This window comes from Neopelma chrysocephalum, unplaced genomic scaffold (genome assembly GCF_003984885.1).
Source record: "Neopelma chrysocephalum unplaced genomic scaffold, ASM398488v2 Primary Assembly neopelma1_75, whole genome shotgun sequence".
Classification (NCBI taxonomy): Eukaryota; Metazoa; Chordata; class Aves; order Passeriformes; family Pipridae; genus Neopelma; species Neopelma chrysocephalum.
This window is the reverse complement of record NW_020897736.1, coordinates 12,802,403-12,829,235: the sequence shown is the minus strand read 5'-3', so window position 1 is coordinate 12,829,235 and position 26,833 is coordinate 12,802,403. Positions and strand designations below refer to the sequence as shown.

The 26,833-nt window shown below is 46.5% G+C and overlaps 2 protein-coding genes across 3 annotated transcripts; one reads left to right on the top strand and one right to left on the bottom strand.

Moving 5' to 3' along the window:
* Nucleotides 1–799: 799 nt before the first annotated feature.
* Nucleotides 800–16,784, bottom strand: SLC24A1 (solute carrier family 24 member 1). The gene is made up of 11 exons (XM_027688458.1): nt 16,646–16,784; nt 15,243–15,399; nt 12,627–13,692; nt 10,908–10,970; nt 10,318–10,426; nt 5,764–5,856; nt 4,041–4,141; nt 3,205–3,411; nt 2,743–2,832; nt 1,703–1,869; nt 800–1,049 (listed from the first exon to the last, which is right to left on the bottom strand). The coding sequence occupies exons 3-11, from the start codon at nt 13,545–13,547 to the stop codon at nt 800–802; spliced, it is 2,001 nt and encodes a 666-aa protein (XP_027544259.1). The 5' UTR covers nt 13,548–13,692; nt 15,243–15,399; nt 16,646–16,784.
* INTS14 (integrator complex subunit 14) lies at nt 16,734–26,383 on the top strand. Of its 2 annotated transcripts, none has more exons than XM_027688461.1 (12): nt 16,734–16,810; nt 17,251–17,520; nt 18,792–18,899; nt 20,674–20,829; nt 21,840–21,958; nt 22,373–22,515; nt 23,419–23,511; nt 24,014–24,158; nt 24,412–24,545; nt 24,654–24,772; nt 25,155–25,220; nt 26,121–26,383. In XM_027688461.1, the coding sequence occupies exons 2-12, from the start codon at nt 17,299–17,301 to the stop codon at nt 26,370–26,372; spliced, it is 1,557 nt and encodes a 518-aa protein (XP_027544262.1). In that variant the 5' UTR covers nt 16,734–16,810; nt 17,251–17,298; the 3' UTR covers nt 26,373–26,383. The 2 variants fall into 2 exon arrangements, with proteins under 2 accessions (XP_027544262.1, XP_027544260.1); XM_027688459.1 differs by lacking the exon at nt 16,734–16,810 and adding an exon at nt 16,835–17,086.
* The last annotated feature ends 450 nt before the right edge of the window (nt 26,384–26,833 follow it).

The window sequence follows — 26,833 nt, the reverse complement described above, 5'->3', positions numbered from 1 at the left end:
GTAGAAAACAGTGCAAACAACAGGAATTAGTGCTGGATACAATAGTCTGTAAATAGCAGGGATTAGTGTCAGGATGAAAACAAACCCCCAGCAGTTCAACTTCTTGTTGCAGTATTTGATTCCTGGCTTGAGTTTTGATCAGTGGTAATGTGCTGTTGTAACCCCAGATCCATTTTACATTGTAATGGTAAGATGTAAATCCCAGGAGATATCACATTTTTGCACTTAACATAAATTTTAGGGCTTGTATTGCAAGATCAGGTACAGATTTAAAAGGAGCTTAGAGCAGTTTGAGAGAATTCACTGCTGAGATGCAGCGTGTGAGGCCACACGGCAACTTTAAGCAGAGGAATTGTGTAGAGGCCTGGCCATATGGAGCTGGTTCTCTTCCCCCTGAAGTAAAATTCACTGATTTCAGAGAGTTTGAGCAGTCCACTGAGTAATTTAGAGTGTGTTCCTGAAAAATTTCTATAATGGGTAAACGTTTTGTGCTGAAAACCAACTCCATTAACTTGAGGGGATCAGCCGTACTGAAAACCCAATGCATCTGCATCACATCAGCCTTTGCCACAAGTGCATAAACATGTGCTATTTGATATTGTATGTGTTCTGATCCTAAAGAAAAATAGCAGAGGCTGACATACCACTTGAGATGTATTTATTTTTTAGTAAGTTAAAGATATTTTATTCTCAGTAAGTTTGTTACAATTCTGGTTCCTTTTTTTCAGTAGAACATTTGCTACCTTAAACCCCTTTTGATGTTGCTGCATCCTCACACACATCTTGAAGTGTCCAGCCATCATACAGATACTGGGCAGGATATTATCTTGTCTTCTAACATGACACTGATGATCAGAAACACAAAGTAAAGAGCAAACATGGTGAGCCCCAGCATTTTGTTCATTTTCCATTTACAGACAGCGATGGAGATAATCACAAACAGGAGCATGAGGAAAAGGAGGACAATTGCACAAAACAAACCATTGCTGCTCACTGCCACGGGGCTGAGGCCATTGAAGACAGAAAAAAGGAACCAGGGAACTGGCAAGCTGCAAGTAAAGGAAAAGTAATTGAAATAAATGTTTTAAGGCAGTTCATTTTCTGCATCATAACTAAGCAATTTTTCCAAAGTCTTACAGGGGGGAAAAAATGCGTGATTGCATTCAATGTAGCTCAGCATAAATCTAAACTAGATGTTGTTTGTATCAAAATTGCATTTGGATAATGCTTCCACTATCATAGTGCGATCCAAGAGGCTGAAAGGACCTATAAATTAAATGTCTTGGGCTGTAATAAAGAAATGTCCTGATGCTTTATGATGGAAGATACAGGCACTGATCCTGCCCTTGCTTGCACAGGAGCTGGATGTCTCTGAGTGACCAGATCTTGTTCCTGCCTGTAAATCTTTGATGTTTTCCAAAGATTTCTTGAATTTTTGTCTTGAAGAAATGGTAATTTTCTGTTGATTCAGAATTAGGTGAAGATGGTGGGCTGAGCTGTAACACTTTGTCTTTCCTGGCTGGGTTTCGGTGGTGTTTGGTTTGGGGTTTTTGTTTGGTTTTTTTTTTTTTTTAAAGGAACTGGTTGCCCAGCTGCCCTTCATGTAAATACAGCAAAAATTTAAATTAATAGATATGTTTGGAATAAAACCAGCTTTGTATTTCAGAAGAAATGCATGTTTTAGCATTGAACTGGTACTCACCCAACAGTGATATCAAAGATGTTGCTGCCCACAGAGCTGGACACAGCCATGTCACCCAAGCCTTTCCGTGCCACGATGACACTGGTGATGAGGTCAGGGATGGATGTTCCCGCTGCCAGGATGGTCAAACCCATAATTTCCTCTGATATCCCAATTGTTTCTCCAACCTAATCAACACAAATTGGGTAGAGCTGTTGGCACTGGAACAGGGAGTACAATTGCTCTGTGCAGTGTTGGGGTTTGTGCCGTACTGGAGTTAAAATAATCTGAATCCCCTAAACATGGGAGCATTTTGCTGCTTTGTAGGATTAGAAAGTTAAATTTCACAGTGTCTGTTGATCCTGGATTTGCTCTGCAGTGTAGGGAATCTGATCACAGTGATGCCAACACTGAGCAAGGTCAAGTCAGCTACAGCACAACTCTGCTGTCCTCAGTCCACCTCTGCTGGATGTTGTCCACTTTTTCCCTCTCCAGATTTAACATCAGCTGTACAAGATCTGAGGGCTTTTGGAAGTGACAGTCCTTGGATTTATGGCATGATCAGCTATATTGTGCATGTGCAATATATCACTAAATACAGAATGTGGGGGTGATTCTACAAGATGGAAGTATTATTTCCCAGAACACCAGGTGAACATTAGGGCAGGGGGAGTTGAGATCATTTAGCAGCTTCCAGAATCAGACCCTTTATTTTCCTAGAATTTTAATCAGATAATGGATAATTATGTTCTGCACAGAAACATTCATCAATGAAAAGTCAGAATTAAGATAAATCTTGACAGTACTTTTCCTTTCACTGCACTTTCCTTTCACTGATGCACAAAACTCCCTTGGAGGCTCTTGGAAAAGAATGAATCTTTGTCAAATCAAAATAAAAAGGAAATAGAAAATTCCCTTTTGGGTTCTGACAAAACAAAGTTTCTACTGTTGTGATGGGCTGCAGCTGTAATTCATGAGATAAAATGCCAAGTGACACTGTTGCCTCTCTCTATCTACTAGTTCTGAACTGGTGATTTGCAGAGAGAACACAAACCCCTCACCTGGTGAGCCCACCACACCATGAGGTAAGAGAACACAGCAATCCAGAGGATGGATCCAAAAAACGTGATGACAAAGAATTTTTTTGAGTCCTGTCGAAATCAAGTTTGAAAAGAAAAAACAGAGAAGTTTCAGGAAAGGTAATAATCCCCAATGAAAACTATTCACCTGGAACACTTCCCTGCAGTTGATTTGCTTTAACTTGGACCCTGGTTTCTATTTGTATTTCTGGTTTTCAGCTCGATTAGGTGACCTGTAGTTGCTAGAATTTGTGGTTTGTTAAATTAAGTCTCTGTACAACGTTCCACTGCAGCTGGGGCTCCTGTCCCACCCCCTGCAGCAGTAACAGCCCTTCAAGTATGCAAAGGCTCCAGACATGGAAAAATGGAGCTGGGGACTCTTGCCCAGAGGAAATCTATAGCTCAGTTAATGACTCCAGTAGCAGAAAGAAGACAGATTCTTACAGGGTTCCTGACGTCAGGCAGAGTGCTCCAGAGAGGAAAGACAATGGGAAACAGGAAAAGGTAAATGGCTTGTTTTTTCCTTGTTTCTGGCCATTCCAGAGATAAGGGCTCATCGTTTTCATCATCATCATCATCTGTGCTGTCCTCATCACTGTCTTCCTCACTCTCAGAGCTGCTGTCTTCTGAGCTGTCACTGCTTGATGGGGGCTGTAGATCAGGATAAAAAAATCAAAAAGCCAATATGTTTTCACATCTCCAAGGAGCTGCATTTATTCACCCTGGCCTCACCTGGGCAGAGCTCACATTTGTAACAGGGCTGGGGGCACCCACAGCCCCCATCTCACTACTGTGGGACAGGACCCAGGCTCATCCTACCCCAGCACCTGTGTATTGTCAACTAAATTGCATCTGTTAACTAGAACCACCTTTTAGATGAGGTTTTGACACAAACTGTCCTTGAAAATCCTTTCCTCATTAGAACAGCCAAATTACATCACCTGGAAGGAGGGATTTGGGGAGCAAAGCAGAACTGTACACTGGGGAGCACAGGACAGGCACATCCTGGGATCTTCCCTTGCCCTGGAGTACCCCCCTGACCTCAGAGGAGTGGAAAATACTATACAGGATCAGTTGGTGTCGTATTTTGGACCTGATCTGTGTTTGTAAGCCAAAATGTTTCAGCCAAATATTAATAAATCACTGCACACAGTCTATATATAGCTGCCAGTGACATGAGTTGGATCCTGTCCCAAAAGCTCTGGAGAGGGAAGAAGGGAAGTACATGTGAAGGTCGGCCTGGAGGGAGCACTTACTGCCTGTGACCCTGATTTCAATACCTGTCCATCCTGTGGTGCATCTGCCTTCTGTGTGGCTTTGCTGGGCTCAGAGTCACGGGCAGGAGTTACCTGGATGGTGCTTGGGGCCTTCTTTTCCTCTTCTGCAAAAACCAATAAGAAGGAACACTTGATTTTAGTTGTCTCAGCATCGGGGGATCACCTTCCCCATGGTCAGCAGGGACATCTGACCTCTCTCCCAAAATGTGTGGCATTTCAGGTTAAACCCTGTCAGACTGCCTAGGTTTGCCGTGGTTGTGATCAGTAAATCTGGGCAGAATCTGACCCTCCTGGAGTAAAATGAGACCTTGATGTTCCTGTGACCTCCTCTCCAGAACTGCTGTAAGAGACACGTGTAACAACACGGAAATGCTAATTACCTCATCTACAGCTGATGAGTATTTCCTGGTTGCTTTCTGGATTCTGAAGATCTTACTAAAACCATCCTTAAAAGCCAGAAAGGACGTAAAGCCTTGCTGCTTTTTGGTTTTTTTTTTGTTTTGTTTTTTTTTCCAGTAAAGCATGGGAGCATTCTCCAGGGAGCTGCCTTCTTCAAGGCTTCTGAGAAATGACTGGGACGTGCTGCCAGACTTTAATCCCTGATCATTTGGTGGGGATTCAAAAGCAAATGGGAAAGTGCTGACATGTACAAGGAAACAACTGCAATGTCCTCTGTGCTGTTCCTGTGTAGCCAAGAGGAACACGGAAACCTTCGTGTGTAATAGTGTGGAAACAAGGACAACACAGAGCACAGGTGAAGTCAATGTAGTGTTGGTAACACACACAAACAATTGTTTTTTAAATAGATTTTTTCTCAAGTTTGGGGTCACTCAGGTGAGGCCCAGTGTTGTGAGGTGCTGAGGTGCCTGTGTTGTGTGGAGCTGGGACCTTCCACACAAAAGTTTCCTGTTTTTCAAAATCTCCATCTTCCCAGACAGCACAAACTTGTGTTGTAGCACAGCCAGCTCAGACAGGCTGTGTGTCAGCAGTGAGAGAGAAAACCCAAAAATTATTGAACTGCCAGAAGTCAGGGGCAGATGGGATATTGAGAAGGAATTCTTCCCTGTGAGGGTGGTGAGGCCCTGGCACAGGTTGTCCAGAGAAGCTGTGGCTGCCCCATCCCTGGAAGCATCCAAAGCCAGGTTGGACAGGACTTGGAGCAAGCTGGGATAGTGGAAGGTGTCCATGCCCAGGGCAAGGGTTGGAGCTGGATGGGCTTTAAGGTCCCTTCCAACCCAAATGATTCTGTGATTCTATTCAAGGGAAGAATGCACAGACCCTTAGACTGATATAGAAACAGTCAGTGCAGCTGATTCCCTCTGCAGGAATCTTCCATGCTCTTCTGCAAGTGTGGCAAATTTCCAAGCTAAACCGAAGGTCCTTTGTTTTAACAAACACCTCAGTTGAAGGGTCTACCAAAGACCAGCAGCACCCAAGTGCTGCCTATAATGGCCTGATTTCCCTCCTCCACCATTCCATGGCCACTTCCACTACATCCTTGTAGCACTCCCTGCCTGCTCTCTGTCTCACTGAGGGCTCCTGTGGGATGGCTGTTCCAGCCCACACACATCCACTGTTTCCTGCTGCACTGTTACAGCAGCCACCTGTGAGCAGCAATAACACAGACCTTTGTGTCAGACTCCGGTGTCTCTGTGCCAGCCCTGGGGTGTTGTGTGCTGGGAAGGTGAGGGCACTGCAAAACCAGGCAAACAGCTCTGGCACTCACCTTCTGGCTGTGGGCCTTGTCCATCCAAGGTCTCTGCCTTGGCCTTGGTCTTGGCCATGTTGCTCAGGATGTCAACCCTGTCTTTAAATTTTTCTGTGGACGAGGAGGACACATCCATCAGCAGCTGTCAGCTGTGCAAACCCTCCTTTACCTCCCCCCTACACACCCATGCTCCTGCCCCTTTCCTTTTCCATGGGCTGCAGCCAGCACTGACCTGTGAGCTGTTGTGGCTGTGCCCCCAGGTTTTGGCTGCTGCTGTTGATCATGGCTGGCATGTTTAAATGTTAGTGCTAGAGCAATTACACCAGCCATTTGAGAGGTAACTAATACCATCATATTTTAAAGAGAACTAGAAGGAAGAGAAATCCTTTCCAGGTCATTAGTGCAGAGGGTATCTGTACTTCATAGGAAGCAAATGCAGAAAGAACAGAGGAGGAGTTTTGGTGCAATATCATCTTGTTCCCAAGGAACTATTGATTTTTTTCAGGCTAGATTATGTGCAAACTAAAACTGACACCTTCCTCCTGCCATGCGGCTGTTGAAGAGGCCTTAGGGTGCTGCTTGCAGCCTGGGGACCTGATGGTAAGGGTAAATAAAAACCTTTTATGTTCCAGTTCCTTGGAAAATTATTGATTTCTCTAAGTATACACGAGTGTCTGCTCTGCTCTGCTGGCGTTGATCCAAATTCCTGGTGTCCAGGCTGTGTGGGAGATGATCTTCACCAGTGCAGGGTCCAGTGCTGTATTTCTGGGATTGCTGGGGGCTTCTTCCACTGTGAACCATGTTGTGGTCTTCTCAGCTGAGCTGCTTTATTATTGGCTTACAGTGAACTGTGAAACTGTGTGTGTGTCTCCATAATTCAGTGTTGTGCTCAAATCTCTTAGTGCTGACTTTCACTGAAATGGGATAAAACACAGGCTCAAAGAAAAGCCCCATTTTCTCTACTCTGTGCCCTCTGTTGAGCTGCCCACCCCACAACTCAGCTGAGGGTAGCAGGGTTTGCACATGGACAGGAGCCACAAGGAACTGGCCACGCTCTGCTTGGCTGGTGTGCAGGGCTGTAAATTCATTTCCTCTGGAAGTTTTATCTCACTGATTTAATCCACTGTGCTGTTGACTACACAACCAGAACATGCTGTTGTCATCTGCCTCAAGGGCAGGGCCCTGCCACTTTATTCATCACTGTGATACTGATATAATAAAAATAGCAGGTCTGAGGCCATGAGCTGTGTGGGCAGATCAGATTCAGAGCTGAACCTCACAAAAATCAGTAAATTTTGGTGTATGTCCTATAACTGGGTCCAGCTCAGACATTAAGACCTCAGGGGACAAGTCCTATTCTGGTGAGATTCCTGTCAGTGTCTGACAAACATTTTTCACCAACTGGAATTTCCACTGAGCCTTGGAATGAGCACTGGACTGAGATGAAATGATGATAGAATCCCAGAATGATTTTGTTTGGAAGGGAACTTAAGATCACCTTGTTCCAACCCTCTGCCATGAACAGAGACACCTTCCACTATTCCATGTTGCTCCAAGCCCTGTCCAACGTGGCCTTGGACACTTCCAGGGATGGGGCAGCCACAGCTCCTCTGGACAACCTGTGCCAGGGGCTCCCCACCCTCACAGGAAGGAATTTCTTCCCTCTATCTAATCAAAATGATGATTTTTTTTCTCCTTTGAAAGGCTGGCTGGGACTCAAGAGCCTGACTCTTCCATGCTCCTTGTCAATCCTGAGGGGATGGGAAGCATTTTGCTTCCTTGCCCCTGAGCTGATGCACTGGGACATCCCTGGGTGCAGGGCAGCACAGAGGTGACCCATTGCTCCCAGTCCCCTCTCAGCACTGGGCAACGCATCTTTCTGTTCAGCTTGTCCCTGAAGCTGCTGCAAAAGCTCCTGTCAGCAAGGTCAGGGTGGTCAGGCTCAGCCTGAGGGAGATTATATACATTCAAAGCTCCTGGCTTCCTGCCCTGGCTCAGGCTGGGAGTGGAGCCCTCAGCATCCCTCTGTCAGCACAAACAGATTAGGCCCAGGACCCTCTCCAGTCCTCAGGAGATCAGTCTCATCTGGGAGGGTGTTAATTCCTCTGACACACAATTCCTGTGTGGACTGAAGCTGGAGGCAGAGCTGGCTCTAAGCTGGGCTGATCTGCAGGTCAGCACGGGCAGGAAGGATGTCCCTGAGCTCAGTCCTTGCTGTGCTGGATTAGCTGTGCAGGGCAGGGTCCCTCAGTCCCCTGGGGCATCCACTGCTGGCAGCTCTGTCCCCAGCTCTGAGAGCCCATCACACAGGACATCTCTGTGTCCAGGAGCCCTGAGATGCTCTCCAGGAAGATTCCTGTCCTATGGATTGACAGCACCCAGGCTGGACTTCAGGTGGCAGCTGAACTTTTACCCTGAATTTGGCTCTTGGGTTTAATGCACTCTTGGGCTTTCATAACACGATGAGCAGGAAGGATTTTTTCTTTAAAATTTAGCATGAACCTGAAGGATTTGGAGATTCTGCTGTCTAAAAGTGGAAATGAAAAACCAAACTCACGATTCCTTTTGCTCCTTGGTATCTTGATTCCCTAACAAGTGACGGAATGCTAACGAAACAAGGAGAAACTGTAGCTGCCTTCAGCTTCCTCACTTGGCTCTGGCCTGCAACCCTGCCTGCTGCTGTGGGCTGGTCTAATTTCCAAAACCATTAGCTTGTTAACTGGGGCATACTAAGGACAGGCAGCTCTGCTGCTGGAGCCTTTTTCTTCATTCAGAACCAAAAGTTAGCTTCTGCCTTCTTCCCTGCATGACTGGACTTTAAAGGATAATCTGATGGTAAAACTGAAGGTTCAGCAATGAGAGAGTTCCTGAGTATTTCCAAAATCCTTTTTCTTTTCATTCCCCCACAGTTCCCTCTGGTGTCAGTGGGGAAATCCTGAAAAGACCTCATGCTCTGCTTCTGCACACTTCCAGAGAAAGTGGGGGAAAGAATAAAGTTGCTAGAAATTCCTCATTAAAAAGAATAACCTTCTGGAGAGACTTGTAGCTCATCCTTGCATCCCTTTGTATCAGGCTGAAGTACACGTGCTCACACTCCCATCTAGTGGCTGCTGCACAGACAGTAGCTCGCACCTTGCCTGGCTGCTGGGGCTGGTTTAGGTTGGATAGCAGGAAAAATTTCTTCATGGAAAGGGTTGTCCAGCCCTGGCACAGGCTGTCCAGGCCAGTGGTGGATTCCCCATCCCTGGAGGAAAAGCCAAGAAAGCCAAGTGTGTGCTGGCCTGGGGTGGGAGATGCTGCACAGAGACATTTGAAGGTGTGGGAAGGATGAGAAGGTGCTGGAGGGGAGTCTCTGAGTGGCAGCAGCCCCTCAAGTCTGGCACTTTCTGATGCTCAAGGCAACGGCATGTCCTCTTGGAAGGTTTTGGCATTATCCTGGTGCTGTTGATAACACCTCTTGGGGGAAGAGGAGGCAAGGGCAGTAGGGCAAACTGTGATGAGTTGTTAGGCTGCCTAACAGGTTTGGGTGTCTTCCCCAGACTCTGTCAAAGCAGACACTTCTCTGCCTTGCTGTCCTCACCCAACCTCCTTTGTTCCCTTGATCAGTTTGTGCAGCTGGGATTTTGATCTGGAGAGTCCTTTTTGTAACCTCTATGAGAGCCACGAGAGAGGTGTTGATCTGCTTAGCTTCCATCTCTCTTTGAATGGACAGCAGGTAATCCCTTAAGAACAAGTAGGGCAGTGGAGGGGTGGGGCATGAGCTGAGCTAGGGAAGAAAATCTAAAAAAGTCTTTTTTTATGTGTTTCACTATTTCTTGGAAAATGAACCTCCACAGTGGGGTTGGATTAAAGTTTAATACAAAGCAGCATGTTAAAAGTCTGTGTGCAAAGACCCTGTCTCTGTCTGGAGATGAGGCTTCTCTGCACCCTGGGCAGTTTAAAAGAGTCTAGGACCTGAGCTGATCTTTCCTTGGCCCTGGGGAGCTGCCCATTGCCTGCACTGTGCTGTGAGCACACTTTGCCATGGCAGTGATGGTACCACAGCAGTGCAGGGGGCTTTTAGAGGTGCTCAGTGTTGGTTTAAACCACATAGAATTGGCCTAACCATCGTAATTGGAGCTCATTTTGTGATTTAAATCTCAGCTGGGATGTTAACCACTGTCAAAATGATAATTCTTCAAGGGTTTTAACCTCTTTTTGTGCTGCTGTTTCAGAGCTGGGATGAGGTCTGAGTTAAGAAGAGGAAGGAAGACGTGACTCATGTTTGCTGCAGTCAAAGAGAGCAGAGATGGGGGACAGCAGTGACTGTCACCACTTTCAGGGACCCCAGCAGCAGCTGCCACCATAGCAGTGACCAGCTTGGCACAGGCAAAGCAGATGTGGCAGGACCAAAGCATGAGGTGTTTGTCCTTCCAGCACTGGGTCAGAAGGGACACAGAGCTCCTGGAGCTGCGTTCCAGGGGTGAGTTGCTGACCCCAAAACACTGACACACACAGCCTGTGTTCCCAGTTAAACCACTCTGCACCCAGGGCAGCAAACCCAAGTCCCTCCAGTGTGGAGCATCCACTCACCTTCTGCCAGGGGGTCCAGGGTGTGGATCATGAGCTGGAAGATGGTGCCGCGCATCTGGGAGTTGTGCAGGGAGGCCGAGCTGCTGCCCCGCTGCAGGGCTGGCCCAGGCTGTGGAAAGGCACAATCCCAGTCAATCTCAGTTCCCTCCTCCACTGGCCAGCCGTGGGCAGACAAAGGGGCAGCAATTTAACTATCAGGGGAGGAATGAGCTGTGCAGTGTTTGCTGTGGAGGAGGACTGACCCTGCCAACCTCTGCTCTGGGAGCCCAGGAGGAAAATTAGCCACAAAACCAGGTAAGGAAAGTCACTTTCTGAATTTCTGTGTGCCTGTTCAAAGCAGAGGATGAATAGCACTCTGCTGGTCAAATCCACTGGGGAAGCCTGAGCTGTCTCCTGGTTTTTATAAAAATTCCTTTGAGGACAGGGCTGAGCCAGGTGTCCCCTTAACAAGGTGTGGGCATTGTGCCTGATATGAGACAGGTTTTGTTCAGGTTTTTTACCACAGAATTTGACACTTTTATTCATGACCTGACATGGGGAGGGGTTCAAAAACAAAGACTTCAGATCCCTGTGAAGTTGCTTAGACCTACCTGCAGCTTCCTCACATCTGGTGGCTTCTTTGTTCCATCATCTGCAGCTGCCCCAGTGCTTTTCTGCAAGCAACAAAGAATGGAAATGACTGATCCCCTCTGCTGCTTCACCTGCTTTTTTAGGATCTAACAATCCCTCAGGCTGCTCTCTGTGAGGAGGTGGGACAGCTGACACCAATGACTTGCATGGATGCTACTGAAAGAGCCAAAGCCTTGTGCCTCCTTAAAACCATGTGGCTTCCAAGAGAAACAGGATTCTACCTCCAGCTCTTCAGTGAGGATGCAAGTACCTGGGGGCAGACTCCAAACTGATTCCTGTAGATACAGACAGACCCAGCCTTCATCCCCAAACATCTGTATCCTTACTCAATTTCCAACAGAGTGAAAGTGCAAAGGGGTATTTTTTTTCACAGTAATTAGCATTACTTTCCATCATTTACAATTTCTGTAATTTATTTCTCCCAAGGGATAGGTCCAGCAGCTCTGTCATGCTGCTGTGCATTAGTGAGAGTTCTCTGTCAGCTCCAAGTGCAGGGTGGAATTCAATTTGTGGTGATTGATGTCCACAGTGATGGGTGTCACTGCAGGATCTTGGACATGTACCCCACTGGAATGTAGCACAGGAGCTGTCAGGACTCCCAGCCATAGGCACTGGGTGAACACCAGACCAGGGGGAGGAAAGAGAAGCAGTTTCTCGATTCTGCACCACTTCAACCACCCTCAGCCCCCTTCCTCCCTTCCTTTAAATGATGTGGAGCACCAGGACCAGAAGGCAGAGCCAGGGACACACAACTGACCAGCAAAGCCTGCAATGCCAGAGGAGAGTTTGAAACCAGGTGGTCTCTGCTCAACAGCTGCAGTAGCACAGGTCAGGAGGACAAAGGGGCTGTGGGAGAGCTGAAAAGGGACAGAGGAGGAAGGACTGGGCTGGCACACTCAAAATGGCAAAGCTCAAGTGTTCTGGAGACCCTTCCTGCCCAGAGCTGCAAGTCTGAAAGGGTGATTGGCTCTGGGGACACCTTCAGATGCTCTTTTTGTGAGCAGTCAGCTCTTCCTTCAAAAGACACCGAGGGAAGGTCTCAAATCTGGAGTTACAGCCACAAACCTCCTGAGCACAGAATCCCCCTGAGCACACCCAGCTGGGGTCAGGGCATGGAATTAGGTTTGGGCACTCGGATCTGGTTGCCAAATGCTGACCAGGAAAGCAGGCAGTGGTTGCTAAAGCTGCCAGATCCCTTCCTGTGCTGCAGATCAGGTAACAAGTGACACCACCAGCATCCCACAAACACACCTGGCTTCAGGGAGGGAAAAGAATTTCCTCCAACACCTCTCAGCCACAAGGGGCTGGGACAGAAGCCTTTTCGCCCTGTTTAACACAGAGTTGTCCAATCTTGTTCTCAGACCAAGAATGTGTTCCTGCAAGTGTACTTTTTGAAACTCTTTTACAACAACCAAGAAAGCAAAATCCCACGTGTGTCTTTGAAAGCAGCTGAGCAACCACAACTGAGACCTTTAGTAATTGCATGGTAGTGATGTTCTCTAATTTCTTAAAATCTCTCTCCAGATTGTATTTCCCTCATTTTATAACCATAATTATTGACCAGTACCTGTGTTCTGAGGCTTGAATATGTGCTTTTTGAGGGAGATGTGGGGTTTTTTTATGGTTTACACTAGAATAAATTATTTCCAACTTGCCCTCTGAACTCTAAGGACACCAACCTTTCTCACATGCTCTGCTGATGCTGCCTGCACAGCACTGAGCTTCTTGTTCAGCTCCTGCTTCACCCATTGCTCCAGGAGCACGTTCTGTTTCATGGTGAATACGTATGTGGCATAGGCAGTCAGTAAAAGGAGGCTTTCCCACCAATCAATGACACTGTCTAGGAAAAACAGGATGAGCATCAGTAAGTCTACAATGTAGAATGAGATGTCTCTAAATAAGGGCCACCATGTCAGGTGGAGTATCTCCCTGGAGAAGAGGGCACAGGTGCCAATGACAAAGAGGATATTAAACACTGCTGAGCCCACAATGGTACCGATGCCGACATTGCTGTGTGAGATGAAGACACCTATGAGGGAGGTGAAGAGTTCTGGTGCTGATCCACCTGCTGCCATGAAGGTGGCTCCAGCCACATCTTCAGAGATCTGCAGCTTCTCTGTGATCACTCCCAAAGCGGGGACAAAATACTCATCACACACTATGGCCAAGGCCACAAACACATACATCATGCCAAAGATGTGAAGGACAACCCACCCTTGCCTGCGTTCTTCCACACTGAACAGGTCCTGGGGATATTCTCCTTTGGACTCATAGGGTGGTTTTTTGTCTGGGTGGCTTTCACTGGCATTTTCTTGCTGCGGGGTTGTATCCACCGGCGTAGTGACGGGCACAGCTGGCTCGGCATCCACATATATACAATGCCTTATTTTGGGTGCTGTGGCATTGCCTCTCCCAGCAGTCTTGTTGCTGGGGGGGTCCCTGGAGGTCACTTTGACAGTGTCCGTGGGTTGGGGGGCTGTGTGTGATGCTGGAAGGGCAGAGGGGCTGAACTGGATCTGGTAGAGAGAGAGGACCAACACCGTGGCAAGAAAGAAAAGGATTCGGTTCCTTCGTAGCCGCCTCCTCCGTGGCAAATGCATTTCCTGAAGGTTCAGAATCCAGAGCCGTGTCCAGCAGCCACTGGAGACTTCTCTTGGTCAGCAATTCGAATTTACAGCCACCATTGGAGCTTCCAGCTGATCTTGAGCATCAGGAATGGAACTGCACGGCACAAGATGCAGAATCCTGCAAAAGAGAATCTGCTGTGAAAAATTAAATACTGCAACTTGCGACCATTTGGGCAGCAACACTTCACTGGCACTCTTGTATTTTTCAGTAAGAAGAAATGGACTTAAATGAGTAAAGACAGATCTAGATTCAGATTTTAGTTTATTTTTTTATATATGACTGTAAGTTGTGCTGATTAATAATCAAAGGTTTGGCTTAATAGAGAGGAGTTGGCTGAGACAGTCCAATCCAAGCTGAATTCTGATTCCACCAAATGCTCACATCCAGGAGATGTTAAGGATTGGTTTTTTCACTGGAGTGCAGTTGTTATTCTGTAATATTAACAACTGGGTCAGAGTTCTGCAGGAGGAGAGGATACAGCTTCTGTCAAGGAACCAACTTTTAATTGCTACAACTGACGCTCTGAAGGCAAGATCAAGCTGGTAAAACCTCCTTCTAAACCAGTTGTTCACCAAAATAAGCTCAGCAGGAGGATGGGAACTGCTTGAGAGTTCCCAGCAATGCTGGTCCGTGGCTTTCCAGTCTCTCACTCCCCCAGGAAAGCAGCCAAGCAAGGGTGAGTTTTTTCCCCTCAGTGTGAGGAAAACGTGGTTCTGTGGTTCTACTAAAACTGGGGGTGCTGAGCAGCCATTTGTTTCTATGACTACATCTTTCCAAGCCTTTCTGTAGAATTCAGAACTGGCAAAGTGGAATTGTAATCATACCTTTTATTAGGGGGTAATTAGCATATCTTGCATAATTATTTGAGCAGCATTTAGAAAGGGAGAGGAATTGCAGATGCCAGAGAGACAGATCGTGCAGCTGTGACAGCCTGGAGACAGGGATTTGGGGCTGGACAGCATCCACCCTTTGGTTTTACCTCAGAATATCACCCTCCATGGATTATTTTTCCCCCAGAGTAGAAACATTACGCTGTTCTTTAACTGGATGATAGTTTTCTAAACCATTCTCAGATAAGCTCTTCATGCAAGTTATCACACACTTACCCTCTTGCATAACGCCCAGGGAATTAATCAGCCTAAATTTCTTGCAAGACAGGCATTATTATCTTCATTTAAATAGCTGGGAGGATCACTAAGGAAACAGTAATAGAGGGTCATGGGAGTACCTAGATAAATAGATGATATAAGCTTTGCTTTTCATATGTAAAAGGAACATAAACATGCATGTGGTAGAACTGCATAATAGGTAAAACAAATTGGACATTATTATAAAATAACTCTCCCTAACAAAGACATGAGAGTTAAAAGAATGGCCTAGGGAGGACACAGATGTGTGCACATACTCCTACTTAAACACTGGTTTTAGTTCTCCTCTCCAAACCGAGCTGCTTAAAGGACCTTCTGTGAGCAGAAAGATATCCAAAGTTAGGATCAGTTCTAAGACCTCTCCAACCTTTCACAACTCCTGACCACCAGCCTCTTTGTTTCTCTAGCCTTGTTAAGTTTAGCAGCTTTCTTACAGTTAACTCCTGGTAAACTCCTTTTCTCAGCTCCTGCCTCAGCCAGGCAAGATCCAAACCAATCAAATAAACCTCCCCAGCCTACCTTCCAAAGATGTGTCCAGGAGGAATAGGAGTTCCAAGGGCTGGGTGTAGTGCTGGAAGCTTCTTTGGTACTTAGCAGCCCGGTGGGAGATGCTGTTGCAGAGGGAGGCGGATGAAAATGATCCCATTTTCAGGAGGTCTCCTCTGCCGGCAGAGCCCTAATGCAAGGGAGGGTCAGGTGTGAAGGACACCTTACTGGGGGACAGCCAATCCCATTTAATACCCACAGGCCCTAAGAGGATTAAGCAGTATTGTATAGATTTGGGTCTATCTCCGAAGCCAATACCTTTGTCTGCTGCCACAGGTTATTCCCAGTGTGAGGGCAGGTGATGATCTGCGTTACAAACTACGGGATTGGAGCACCAGCCATGGACATGGATCACCCTCACGGCAGCTCCAGGGGGTAAATCACCCTTAAACAAGGCCCTGGAGCTCCATTTTGAGGCATCTCCTACAGCTGACAGGTCAAATGCCATCAAAGCACCTTTGCCACAATGTGTGTCTACTTTACAATGCCAGAGGGAGCGTTAAAACTCTTTTTTTATTTCTGGAAAAATCACTCAGCTCCCACACCAAGAGCACTGATGCAGGGGGAGGCAACAGCCCCTCACCAGCACAACCTTGGGATGGTGTCCAGGACTCTTCTGTGGCATGGACATGGTGCAGCTCCACAGAGGAAAAGAAATGACAACAGTCCTGGCCAGGGATTTAATGGTCACAACAACCTGATCATCACATTTGTCACAGGGGCATTAGAAAATTGTTGTTTGATTTTGGGCCACTCATGACAAGAGAGACATTGAGGTGCTGGAGCGTGTCCAGGGAAAGGAACATAGTTGGGGAAGGGTCTGGAGCACCAGGAGCGGCTGAGGGAGCTGGGGGGGCTCAGCCTCGAGAAAAGGAGGCTCAGGGGGGACCTTCTGGCTCTGCAACTCCCTGACAGGAGGGGGGAGCCCAGGGGGGGTCGGGCTCTGCTCCCAGGGAACAAGGGACAGGACAAGGGGAAATGGCCTTAAGCTGTGCCAGGGAAGGTTTAGATTGGATATTAGGGAAAAATCCTTCACTGAAAGAGTTGTCCAGCCCTGGCACTGCTGCCCAGGGCAGGGGTAGAGTCTCCATCCCTGGAGGGATTTCAAAGCCATGTAGATGTGGCACGTGGGGACATGGAATAGTGGTGGCCTTGGCAGTGCTGGGGGAGCGGTTGGACTCGATGATCTTAGAGGTCTTTTCTAACCTGAATGATTCCATGATTCCATGATAATATTAAAGCAAACCGTTGTCTGAATGCACAGTTCCAGGAGTACATCCCAGCTTTGCAATGGCATTTATTCCCTTCCCCCGACCCTCACTCCCACAGCTGGGAGAAGGAGGCCCACTGCCCAGCCGGGATTACTTATCCCTAACCCCTTCTCCATGCACAGCAGTCATTTTTACAGCGGCACCGCATTCCCACAACTCCGACATCCAACAGAAGCGCTTCCCGCCTGAGCCCCGGCCCTTCCCGCCCGCGCCGCGCGTTCCGGGGGGACGCTTTTCGTGTCGGACCCATGGCGGCGCGGCGGGCCCAGGGTGAGCAACACCAATTCCCTTCCCCCGCGCGCCTCCCTCTGCTCCCCCCGAACATCCCGGGAATCTCCGGGAGCGGCCCCGCGGAGCGGGAAAGGGTGATAGGGAGCGCTGGCTGCCTGCTGGGCGGCTCTCGGAGCGCCAGGGCTGCTCCCCTTAGCGCGGCTCAGCTCCCGCCGTGTCCGGGCCTTCCTTTACCCCCGGCGGGATGTGCTGTGTGTGACCCACTGAATCCGAGCCAAATCCCACTTTTTGGGCGAAGTGTTTCGGGGGACAAGGGTAATTGTCGCTTCTCCCCGGGGTCAGTGTGAGGGTGAGCTGCCTCCTGCGTGTGACTCTTGGGGTTAAGAGTTGAGCGGTCTCCGTGGGCCCCTCCCAGCTCGGCACCTTCAGTGATCGCTCCGTAACTTTGATAAGGATTTGTGCCTTTTCCTCCCTTGCAGGCGGGTGATCGCAGTTCTCCGTGAGGGCAGCGGGAGGAGCAGCTCGCCATGCCCACGGTGGTGGTGATGGATGTGTCCCTGTCCATGACCCGGCCCGTGGCCGTGGAGGGCTCCGAGGAGTATCAGCGCAAGCACCTGGCGGCCCACGGGCTCACCATGCTCTTCGAGCACATGGCCACCAACTACAAGCTGGAGTTCACGGCCCTCGTGGTGTTCTCATCGCTCTGGGAGCTGATGGTGCCCTTTACGAGGGACTACAACACGCTGCAGGTAGGGAGGGGTGCAACACAACAGCGGGAAACCCTCAGCATTTTAAACCAAAATCAGCCAGTCACCAGCAAACCGCAGAGAAACTGTGTGTTGTGGTGTCGTCCTGTGCACGACGTCTTGAATGGAGTGTTTTGTCGTTATTTAAGTGTAGGGGAAATCAGCAGGTTTGAAACATTTTGCTGGTTTGCAGGTGAGCCCAGGAGTGTGGCCAGTTAACTTAAAAGTGGGGATGGAGTTAAACATGGGAAAGAGCTTCCACAAAGCTCTAAAATGGTGCAGGATGATGTCTTGGTGACAGGACCATTGAGAAAGGGTTTAAGTTGGGTGATTTGGCAGAGAGAAGGTGCTTTTGGGGGTGTGTAGCAGTTGAAGCTGGGCAGGGATGAGAATAAGTGATTTTAGGCCTCGCAGATGTGATGGGAAGTTGGGAGGATAAAGTGAAAAGGGGGAAGTCCAAGAGGGAAGTTTCCCATGACTGCAGTAAGGCACTGAAAGCCTCTGAATGCAGTAAAAATTGTACATATATATCTTGTTATCATACCTAATATCAGGAGGAAATGACACATTGTTGTCACAGGGCACCATGGTTTAGGATTGTCCATTGTGGGACAAACAGATTCTCAAAGAGGTTCTCTGTTCTGTTTGCAGATTTAGAGCAGTGTTAGAGTGCCAGGGCATCCTCTCTGACTTGTTTTCACCTCCCTGAGGGTTCATTTGAGAAATTCTGGAAGCCAAGAACCCAACCAGCCTCCTTTAGCAGGTTCATCTCACAGCTGCACCCTGTGTTAAGTGTGAGGCTTTTACTTCAAGGAGAAAAGCTGGTTTATGGATGCAGATGGAAGTTTTGGGGTTTGTTACTCTCTCTGCCAAAGAGTTTTTGTGAGACAAACTCCTCATGAGAGTTCTCTCCTTTCTGAACCTCTGAGAGGTTGTAGCTGCTCTGACACCTGCAAAGATTTTCTCAGCTAAATGTTTCTTTTCAGACTTTGCTTCAGATTTTGACTTTTCTGTTTCTTTGAGACATACAAAGGATTTTTTTCTCTTGAAGAGCTGTGTTTATAATATTATAATTCTTTCAGAGTCAGCTGTCATTGTCTCATGGTTTCATTCATCATTTCTTTACACCTTTCTCTCTTTCCCTTTGTGTAACAGTGCAGTTGTGTGACCATGCAGAGCAAACATCCTGACTCACCAAGAGCCAGGAATGACTGGTGTGTGTCTCCTGGGAGGAATATTCTCCCCAGGAATGACAGTGGTGTTTGTCTTTGCAGGAAGCCCTGAGTAACATGGATGATTATGACAAAACTTGCCTGGAGTCAGCACTGCTGGGGGTTTGCAACATTGTCCAGCAGGAATGGGGGGCAGCAATTCCATGCCAGGTACACCTGATTTCACTGTTCTTAGCATCCAGTGCATCCTTAGTTTTCCCTGGCAGGGGGATTGGAACTGGATGATCTTTAAGGTCTCTTCCAACCCAAACCATTCCATGATTCTGTGATTCTGTCCCTGTGAGTTGCATTAGAAATGTAAATGTAATTTGAAAACTCTGAATACTCTCAGACATGCCTGTGCTACAGACCCACAAAGAATTAGTGTTTTGGATAGATCTGGAATAGGAACAGAAGGTGATGTTTATTTAAATATTCAGCAGTAAAAACGAGGCTGTTTCCTGTCCAGTGTGTTATTGTTGTGCAGTGGGTTATAAAATGTGGCCCAGGAGCACCATTGTGCAGGTTTGGCATTTGGTCTGGGTGCACTCTGCTGTCCCAGGAGCCTCACTCAGGGTGGAAAGGGTGCAGTCACACATTCAAGAACCTTCCTTCCCCAATACCTGATGGTTTCCAGGGCTTGTAGCAGTTCCAGGTCTCAACCACCAGTGTGGGACTGTTCTGAGTGTGTTTTGATCTGACTTCTTTCCCAAATGAGTCATTTGACTTGCAGCTGCTCACACACTCCAGCCAGCCCTCAGAGCTCTCAGCCTTCCAGATTTGCTGCCTCTTATGGCAAAGTTTGCTTTTAACCCTCAGTTTTCTGAGACACTTGATGTAAGTTCAGTAATTTAGCAGCTCAGTGAGCTGGGAAGATGCCTCAAGCAATATTCCTTAAGGAGAAAAAGGTTTATGGGTTGGGTAGTGCTTCACAATCCAACACTGATAAAAGGCCCCTGGGAACAGCAGACATTCAGAGCAAAGAACTAGAAAGGTGTAAAAACCAAACAGAGATTAAACCTCAACAATTTGGTCTCTCATTTGTGTCAGGGCTCATTTTCCTGGCACTTCAGGTGGTGGGGGGTGATGAAAGGCAGTGGGGAATGTGCTGTCAGGGGTCTTGGACTGGAGGAAAACATCACTGGTGAGCAACAGTTCACATGGGAGCTGAGAAGACTGGAGAGAGAGAGAGAGAGAGAGAGACTGAGGATGGAGAGAGAATACAAATCTGGATGTAGCAAATACACATCCAGTTTGGATTGGATTTGATTTTCCTCACCACGCAGCCAAAAATCATGCCTGCTGTTGCTGTGCAGTGCTGAAGGAGCAGCTCTTTCACTCCTCAGTGTCTCAGCTGAGTGTAAATAATCCCATTATTCAGTGTAACCTCTTAGTGCAGGTTCCCACAAGGATTGACTGTGATGTGCAACTCAATAGAAAAATGTGTATTTTTGCTCTAATAGTTCTGCTGCAAAATGTGAGCAAACTGCAGCTGTGTTTGTGAAGAGTAAAGATAATTAATACTACTTTTTTATGGTTTCTGTGGCTTGGAGTGGAAGTCGAGTTGCCCTCCAGATTCTGCAGGAGAAATGGGCTTTATCTTCCACCTGGAAATAAGCCTTGAGTCCATCAGCATCAGGCTGCTTTTTTGGCAGTATAGTCACTGTGCTTCTAACATACACTTAGAAATGAAATTTATGGAATTTAAATTCTAGTGCAGTTGCCTAATGACGAGGAATGCATATTTGCCATTTGAATCATGGTGGTTCAATCTTCTGTTTTCTGGGAATTTTACTCGCGGTCCTTCCCTCAGCCCGGCGGAGGGAATCCCGGTGGGAGCGGGGGTTTTTCCTTGCAGGAGCACACGCTGCAGGAAGGCTGCTGCGATATTTTGGTGTTCGTTGCCCCCTGCAGACAGGAATTCTCCCCCGTGCTGTCCCTCCAGGTTGTCCTTGTCACCGACGGCTGCCTGGGCATCGGCCGCGGCTCCCTGCGCCACTCCCTGGCCACGCACAACCAGCGCAGCGACAGCAACCGCTTCCCGCTGCCCTTCCCCTTCCCGTCCAAGCTCTACGTCATGTGCATGGCCAACCTGGAAGAGGTGATGTCCTTAACACCTTCCTTCTGCTCTGTTGTGTGGGATAATTGTTGGGTTTTTCTGAATTAACAACCAGGGCGGCACAAAAAACACCCTTGGATGTTCTTGTGCTTGAAGTGTGCTTGACATTCCAGTGTTAGTTATTGGCTGAAGAGTGGCTGCTAAGAAGTTTATTATTGCACTGTTATTATCTACTACTGCATTATTATAGTAATCTTTATAAATCATGCCAGTTTCCCCCTGGGGAATATCAGGCAATTTTAATTTATCTGCTTATGTTGTTACCATTACTGCATTAATTACACTGAATGCTTTTGTGGGGTTTTCTTAACCTACAGTTAAAATCTTGACTAAATGAATTCTGTTGTAAAGATGCTCAACTCTTAAAATATAATAGCTTTATGTGGAAATGTGAGAGAGCAAAAGTGAAGTCTCCAAGCCACTGTTCAAACCAGCTTCCCTTAGTTTTGAAGGAAAGGTGTTGGTTTTCTTTCCCTTACTTTTCTCTTGCAGATCTCAATACCAGCTTTAAAAATCTTCACAGGAGTTAGAATTCTGCTGAATAAACAATGTTTAAAAAGCAGCCTATTTGACTAAGGTTCCTTAGAAAAGGTTTTATTAATAGCATTGCTTTTGACCTGACACCAATATTCTTGTGTCCATCACGGAAGGATTTTCTGCTTAGGCATCAAATAGATATCTCAGCTTCAAGGTCTCTTGTCAAGGCTGATCCTTTTGATTAAATTGATGGGTTGAAGCGTTGTTTACACATCAGAATAACTGGGAAAATGTTTAAAATAAATTTTCTATTTCTGATAAGTAATAAGAGAACATTACCTGGGAGACCAAGAATGTTACTTTATTTCGAAAGGAGTGAGATAACAAAAAATCAGGAGAGCATCCACTCAGATGCTTTTTGCTGTGGTGTGTATATTTTCTTAAAACATACTGGTTAATAAAAAAGAGAGTAAGAAGAACACTCAAGAAAAATATTTCCCTTTGTTTTCTTACAGCTTCAAAGCACAGATTCCTTGGACTGCCTGGAAAGGCTCATTGATTTAAACAATGGGGAAGGGCAGATTTTCACCATTGATGGCCCCCTGTGCCTGAAGAATGTGCAGTCAATGTTTGGGTTAGTAGATAATAGGCCTTCGGGAAGGTTTCCAGTTAGTATCTCTAAAGGAAAACAAATACAATAAGAAATCTGGTGATATGAGATGTTCTAATTAAACTTTTTTTCCTTTTATTTTATGATCTTGTTAACTGTATTTTCATTTTGACCTTCACTGGTTAAGGTCAATATTTATTTTAATTATTGTGTAACCAAACCATAGCAGTTGTTTAAGCTTGGCAGACAGAACACAGTAATTTCCACAGCTATTGTTCATTTGCCATCAGTGTGATAATGTGCTGCTCTGTTCCATAATTTAGCAACACTAGAACTATTAAATGAACTGTAGCTAAAAACAGGTTTGGGACCTAAGTTAGACAAATAATTTTCATTTGGTATGTTTTATGTTTTCCTCAATAAGTGTTTGTGTTCTAGAAAGCTGATAGACCTGGCTTATACACCATTCCATGCTGTTCTCAAGTGTGGCCACTTAGCATCTGATGTGCAAGTATTTCCCAGACCTGAGCCTTTCATTATAGATGAGGAGATAGACCCCATTCCTAAAGCAATTAATACAGGTAACAAACCTTTGATTGCTTTTTGACCTAAACCCATTTGATTTCTGCCTTTTCACTACCAGCTGTGTAGTTACTGTTTCATCCACATTTTCTCTGCAATTATCAGTCACTGACTGTGTAATTTTTTTGGGATGTGGGGACAAGAACATCATCCTCTTTAATCCATGAGTGCCTGGTGATAGGGCTGGAGTGGGGCAGAGGCACTTCCAGAGCTCAGGGTGCCAGTTTTTAGAGGCAGAGACTGGAATACAGCCACAGGCTGCTTTCCATGAACACCCTCATAAGCTTCATAAAGGAGAGGAGAGATGTGTGGAAGAAGGGGCTGCATTTTGTATTAGAGTTGCCCTTACCAGAAAGAATCTGCAGGATCAGGTGAGACAAAGCAGCATCTTTCTGGAGGTTTCTTTGAGGAATCCATTAGAAGTGGAGTCAGGAGGAATTGGTGAGGCAGCACAAGTTGAGATTTATGAGATTTAGGTTGTCTGTCATCCTGGCACTTCTTGCCAATAGTAAATTGTTTTAAAAAACAACTGTGCCAAGAAAAACCTTTCTCAGCCCTCCCATGAGTGGACACTGCTCCCATGAGCAGCAGGTATTTCTTTCCTCTCCTTTGGCATTTCTAAAACAGCAGTGGGTTCTTACAGTGTAAAAGTCAATGTCCACAGTCCTGTATTTGTCAAGCAGCACAGCTCGTGGGCAGCTGTGTGTGATGGAGGTTATGTTTTTATCTTAAAAAGTCATGGTATTGTGAATGGTTATTAACATTCAGAGACCCAGATGAGGTTTGGGTTCTCTGTGCTGCCTCATTGCTTCAGAAAACAGTGGTGTAAGAAGTGGTGTTAAATTGACTCCATCCATTTCAGCTGTTTCCAAATCTGACTTAAACCTGTTGTCTCCCCACAGATCTAGAAATTGTTGGGTTTGTCGACATAGCTGACATTTCCAGCCCTCCTGTCTTGTCCAGACACTTGGTACTGCCCATTGCACTTAACAGAGGTGAGCAAGTTTGGTTTTTTCAGCAAAAAGTTACCTCAGGCTTCCCTTGTAATGTCTGTGGTGGTTTAGACTAAAAGCACAGATTTTGTGCTTTATCAAAATGCCAGATGTCAAGTTTGTGTGTTTACATTAAAATTAAAACCTTGAACACAAGGTTTCTTATTTTGAATACTGTATTCTTTGGGAAGTTCATAGAGGGATCAGGGTCCTTAAAGCATCATTGTTTGTAGAACATGCTAAACTTAAAGCTAAAAATAATAATGAGCCATGAAATATGTGGTGCAAGATAAATATTTAACGCCTGTGAGTACAATGCAGTGGAATATTTACATATCATTATTGTGCCACTTTGCCCAAACAGTTCATTTAGCAGCTGTTTGTTCTACAAAAGTATTAATTAACTCTTGCATGCAGACAGTAAAGGGTGGTGTCATGGGAAGAGAACTGGTGTGTTTGAATTTATTCTTATGTTTTCTCTTTGTTTGTCTTTATTCTTCCCCAGAAGGGGATGAGGTGGGACCTGGGATCACAGATGACACCGAAGATGAGAATTCAGCAAATCAGATCGCTGGGAAAATCCCCAACTTCTGTGTTTTATTACATGGCAGCCTCAAAGTGGAAGGCATGGTGGCTGTCGTCCAGTTGGGGTATGGAGCTGGATGTCTGCCTGAAAAATCTCTTCCTTTGCTCATTTGTGCTTTATTTATAAATTATGTTATTTATATCTGTGTTCTGTGCAGAACTCTGCACTGCCAGACAAAGTTGTGGATTTCTAATCACAGAGATGTTTCTGCCAGTACAAATTGCAAAACATTGAGCCCCCACAGAGTGGGAGGGAGGCAAACTCTAGGCACAGGGGTGGAAGATTTTCAGCCTTTGGGGCTTTGCTCTTTTCCTTAGGCCAGAGTGGTATGGAATGCTTTATTCACAAGCTGATAGCAAGAAGAAATCAAACCTCATGATGTCACTCTTTGAGCCTGGTCCTGAGCCCCTGCCGTGGCTGGGGAAGATGGCACAGCTTGGCCCCATTTCAGGTACTGCTCGCCCTCCTTTGAGTAACTCTGACACAGTCAGTGTGCTGTGAATGATCTTGCCAAATCTTAGTAGCTAAGCCTGTTTGTTTTCTTTTTTTTTCCTCCCAGATGCAAAAGAAAATCCTTATGGGGAGGATGACAACAAGAGCCCTTTCCCCTTGCAGCCCAAGAACAAGCGCAGCTACGCCCAGAACGTCACAGTCTGGATTAAACCAAGTGGCCTCCAGGTAAAATGATGAGGTTTTGGTGCTTCACTTTCAGCAGCAGTGGCCATCTTAGCAGGAAAGCAGGGTCTGTGTGGGTCCTGTCTGTTTAATGTAATTGCTTTATTGCTTTTCTTTCATTTTTATGAACACTGCCTCTTCACAGTGTCCTGATTAAAATGCAATCAGAAAGCATAGCTTGTTTTATGAAAGCTCTGTCTCCAGTGTAGCATCTGGCTTGGTTTATTGGATTTAGTATAATTACCATTTCTGCTTCAGCCTTTGTGAGCTGCAATGTGTCAATGGCCAGGATAATTTATCAATAAAGAGTTGAGGGTTTTTTTTCTGCAGCTTTCCCCAGCAGTTGCCAAGATTTTTGTACCTTTTTTTCCCCTCTTTTCTGCAGACAGATGTACAGAAGATCTTGAGAAATGCAAGGAAACTCCCTGAAAAAACTCAGACCTTCTATAAAGTGAGTAACACTGCAGGCTGGCCCAGGTTTGACCCATGCATTTAACAGAGGAACCACAGTGTCTGTGACTGTGGGATGTTATGTGCAGGCTTGTAGGGCTGTAAAAACATGGATGCTCTATAAAGGAGACATCCTGAGTCATTTTATAGGGTCTGGTTTCTGTGCCATCATGTTCTCTGTCAGGGTGGCACAGACATGTCATGTTTACAGGTGTCCCTCAATGCCCCCTGCTTCTTCCATGGCGAACTTCTTTACAGATTTCATGCTCTTGTCCAGGCAGAAATAAACTGAGTGATCAGACAGAAATAGGAGCACAGGTGTCATTCTGAGCCTGAAAATGTCTCTTACATTTTATCTACAACTGAAGCAGAGAAAGACAAAATTCCAGGCACATTTGGCCACATCACAGTAATCCATAACTGGACTGTAGCTGGCAGTTATTGTCCCTCTTGAAAGCTTAGTGCTGCAGCAGTTTAGTATTGTAGCCCTCAGAGACTTCAGGAATGAATACCTTGTCTAAGTGCACATAAGCACTGTCAGTTTACAGTGAAGAGAAATCAATAAATCCACATTTTATGTGGACACTGGTTAAAGGCAGCAGTCGTTCAGTCAGTGAAGCCTCAGCTGGAGCCCTGCCGGGACACAGACAAAGTAACTGAATGCACAGAGGGGAGAAGTGGGGATTTTTAGGAAAGGATCAAGGGAAATCCAACTGTTTAGTTGTGCCACTGCGATCATCCTCAGTCCTTTGTTTTTTGAAGCATTTCTTACCTCGTGAGCAGCTGGGCAGTTTCCAGCAGCCGAACTCTGAGTAACCATCGCCTTTAAAGAAAAAGAAGGAAACCCACGTTTCACGTAAAGACTCGGAGTGGCGTTAAAAGGGAGTCTCTGTGCTTGCAGGAGCTGAACCGTTTGCGGAAGGCAGCGCTGGCCTTCGGGTTCCTGGAGCTGCTGAAGGGCGTGGCGGACATGCTGGAGAGGGAGTGCACCCTCCTCCCCGACACCGCCCACCCCGACGCCGCCTTCCAGCTCACCCACGCGGCACAGCAGCTCAAGGTGGCGAGCACCGGAGCCTCGGAATACGCCGCCTACGACCACAACATTGCCCCTCTGCAGACAGACTTTTCCAGCAGCAGCACCGAGAGGATGTGAAGCCTCCATTTCGGGAGCTTCTCCAGGCTGAGGCTCGAGTGGTTCTGATTTTCTTGTCCTGTTTACTTTTTAGGGCTGTTTAATTACTGTTTGGAGAACTTCCTATCCAAAGGGGGATTTTGCATCAGCGCTCTCTAAACAAACGTAGCAAGTTCGTGGTGGCTTTAGTCAGACCTGGAAACTGGGGAAAGTGTCCCAAAGCCAGTTATGGTGTTGGATGATGGGTGGAAGTTATTAAGTAAAAAAATGCCATTGTTGGCAGCTCGTGGCTTTTGGCCTCCCCAAAATGCAGTTACTACGTAACTGAACTCGCTGGTAAGAGTATCCTAAAAGGCAGCTACTCCACTTTATAATAAACTTCATCAGTCCAAAGAAAATGTGTGGGAAGCAAGATCAGAGTCGGAGCTGATTTCGGGGTGTTGGCCCTGATTTTATACCCAGCTTGACAGCCAGCCTGTACT

Coding starts and splice junctions, on each gene's coding strand:
- SLC24A1 (XM_027688458.1), bottom strand. CDS start 13,547: ATGCATTTGCCACGGAGGAGGCGGCTACGAAGGAACCGAATCCTTTTC. Junction 10,427..10,907: donor CAGATGTGAGGAAGCTGCAG/GTAGGTCTAAGC, acceptor GCCTTTCCACAG/CCTGGGCCAGCCCTGCAGCG. Junction 4,142..5,763: donor ACAAGGCCCACAGCCAGAAG/GTGAGTGCCAGA, acceptor TGGTTTTTGCAG/AAGAGGAAAAGAAGGCCCCA.
- INTS14 (XM_027688461.1), top strand. CDS start 17,299: ATGCCCACGGTGGTGGTGATGGATGTGTCCCTGTCCATGACCCGGCCC. Junction 18,900..20,673: donor GGGCAGCAATTCCATGCCAG/GTACACCTGATT, acceptor CTGTCCCTCCAG/GTTGTCCTTGTCACCGACGG. Junction 25,221..26,120: donor AAACTCAGACCTTCTATAAA/GTGAGTAACACT, acceptor CTGTGCTTGCAG/GAGCTGAACCGTTTGCGGAA.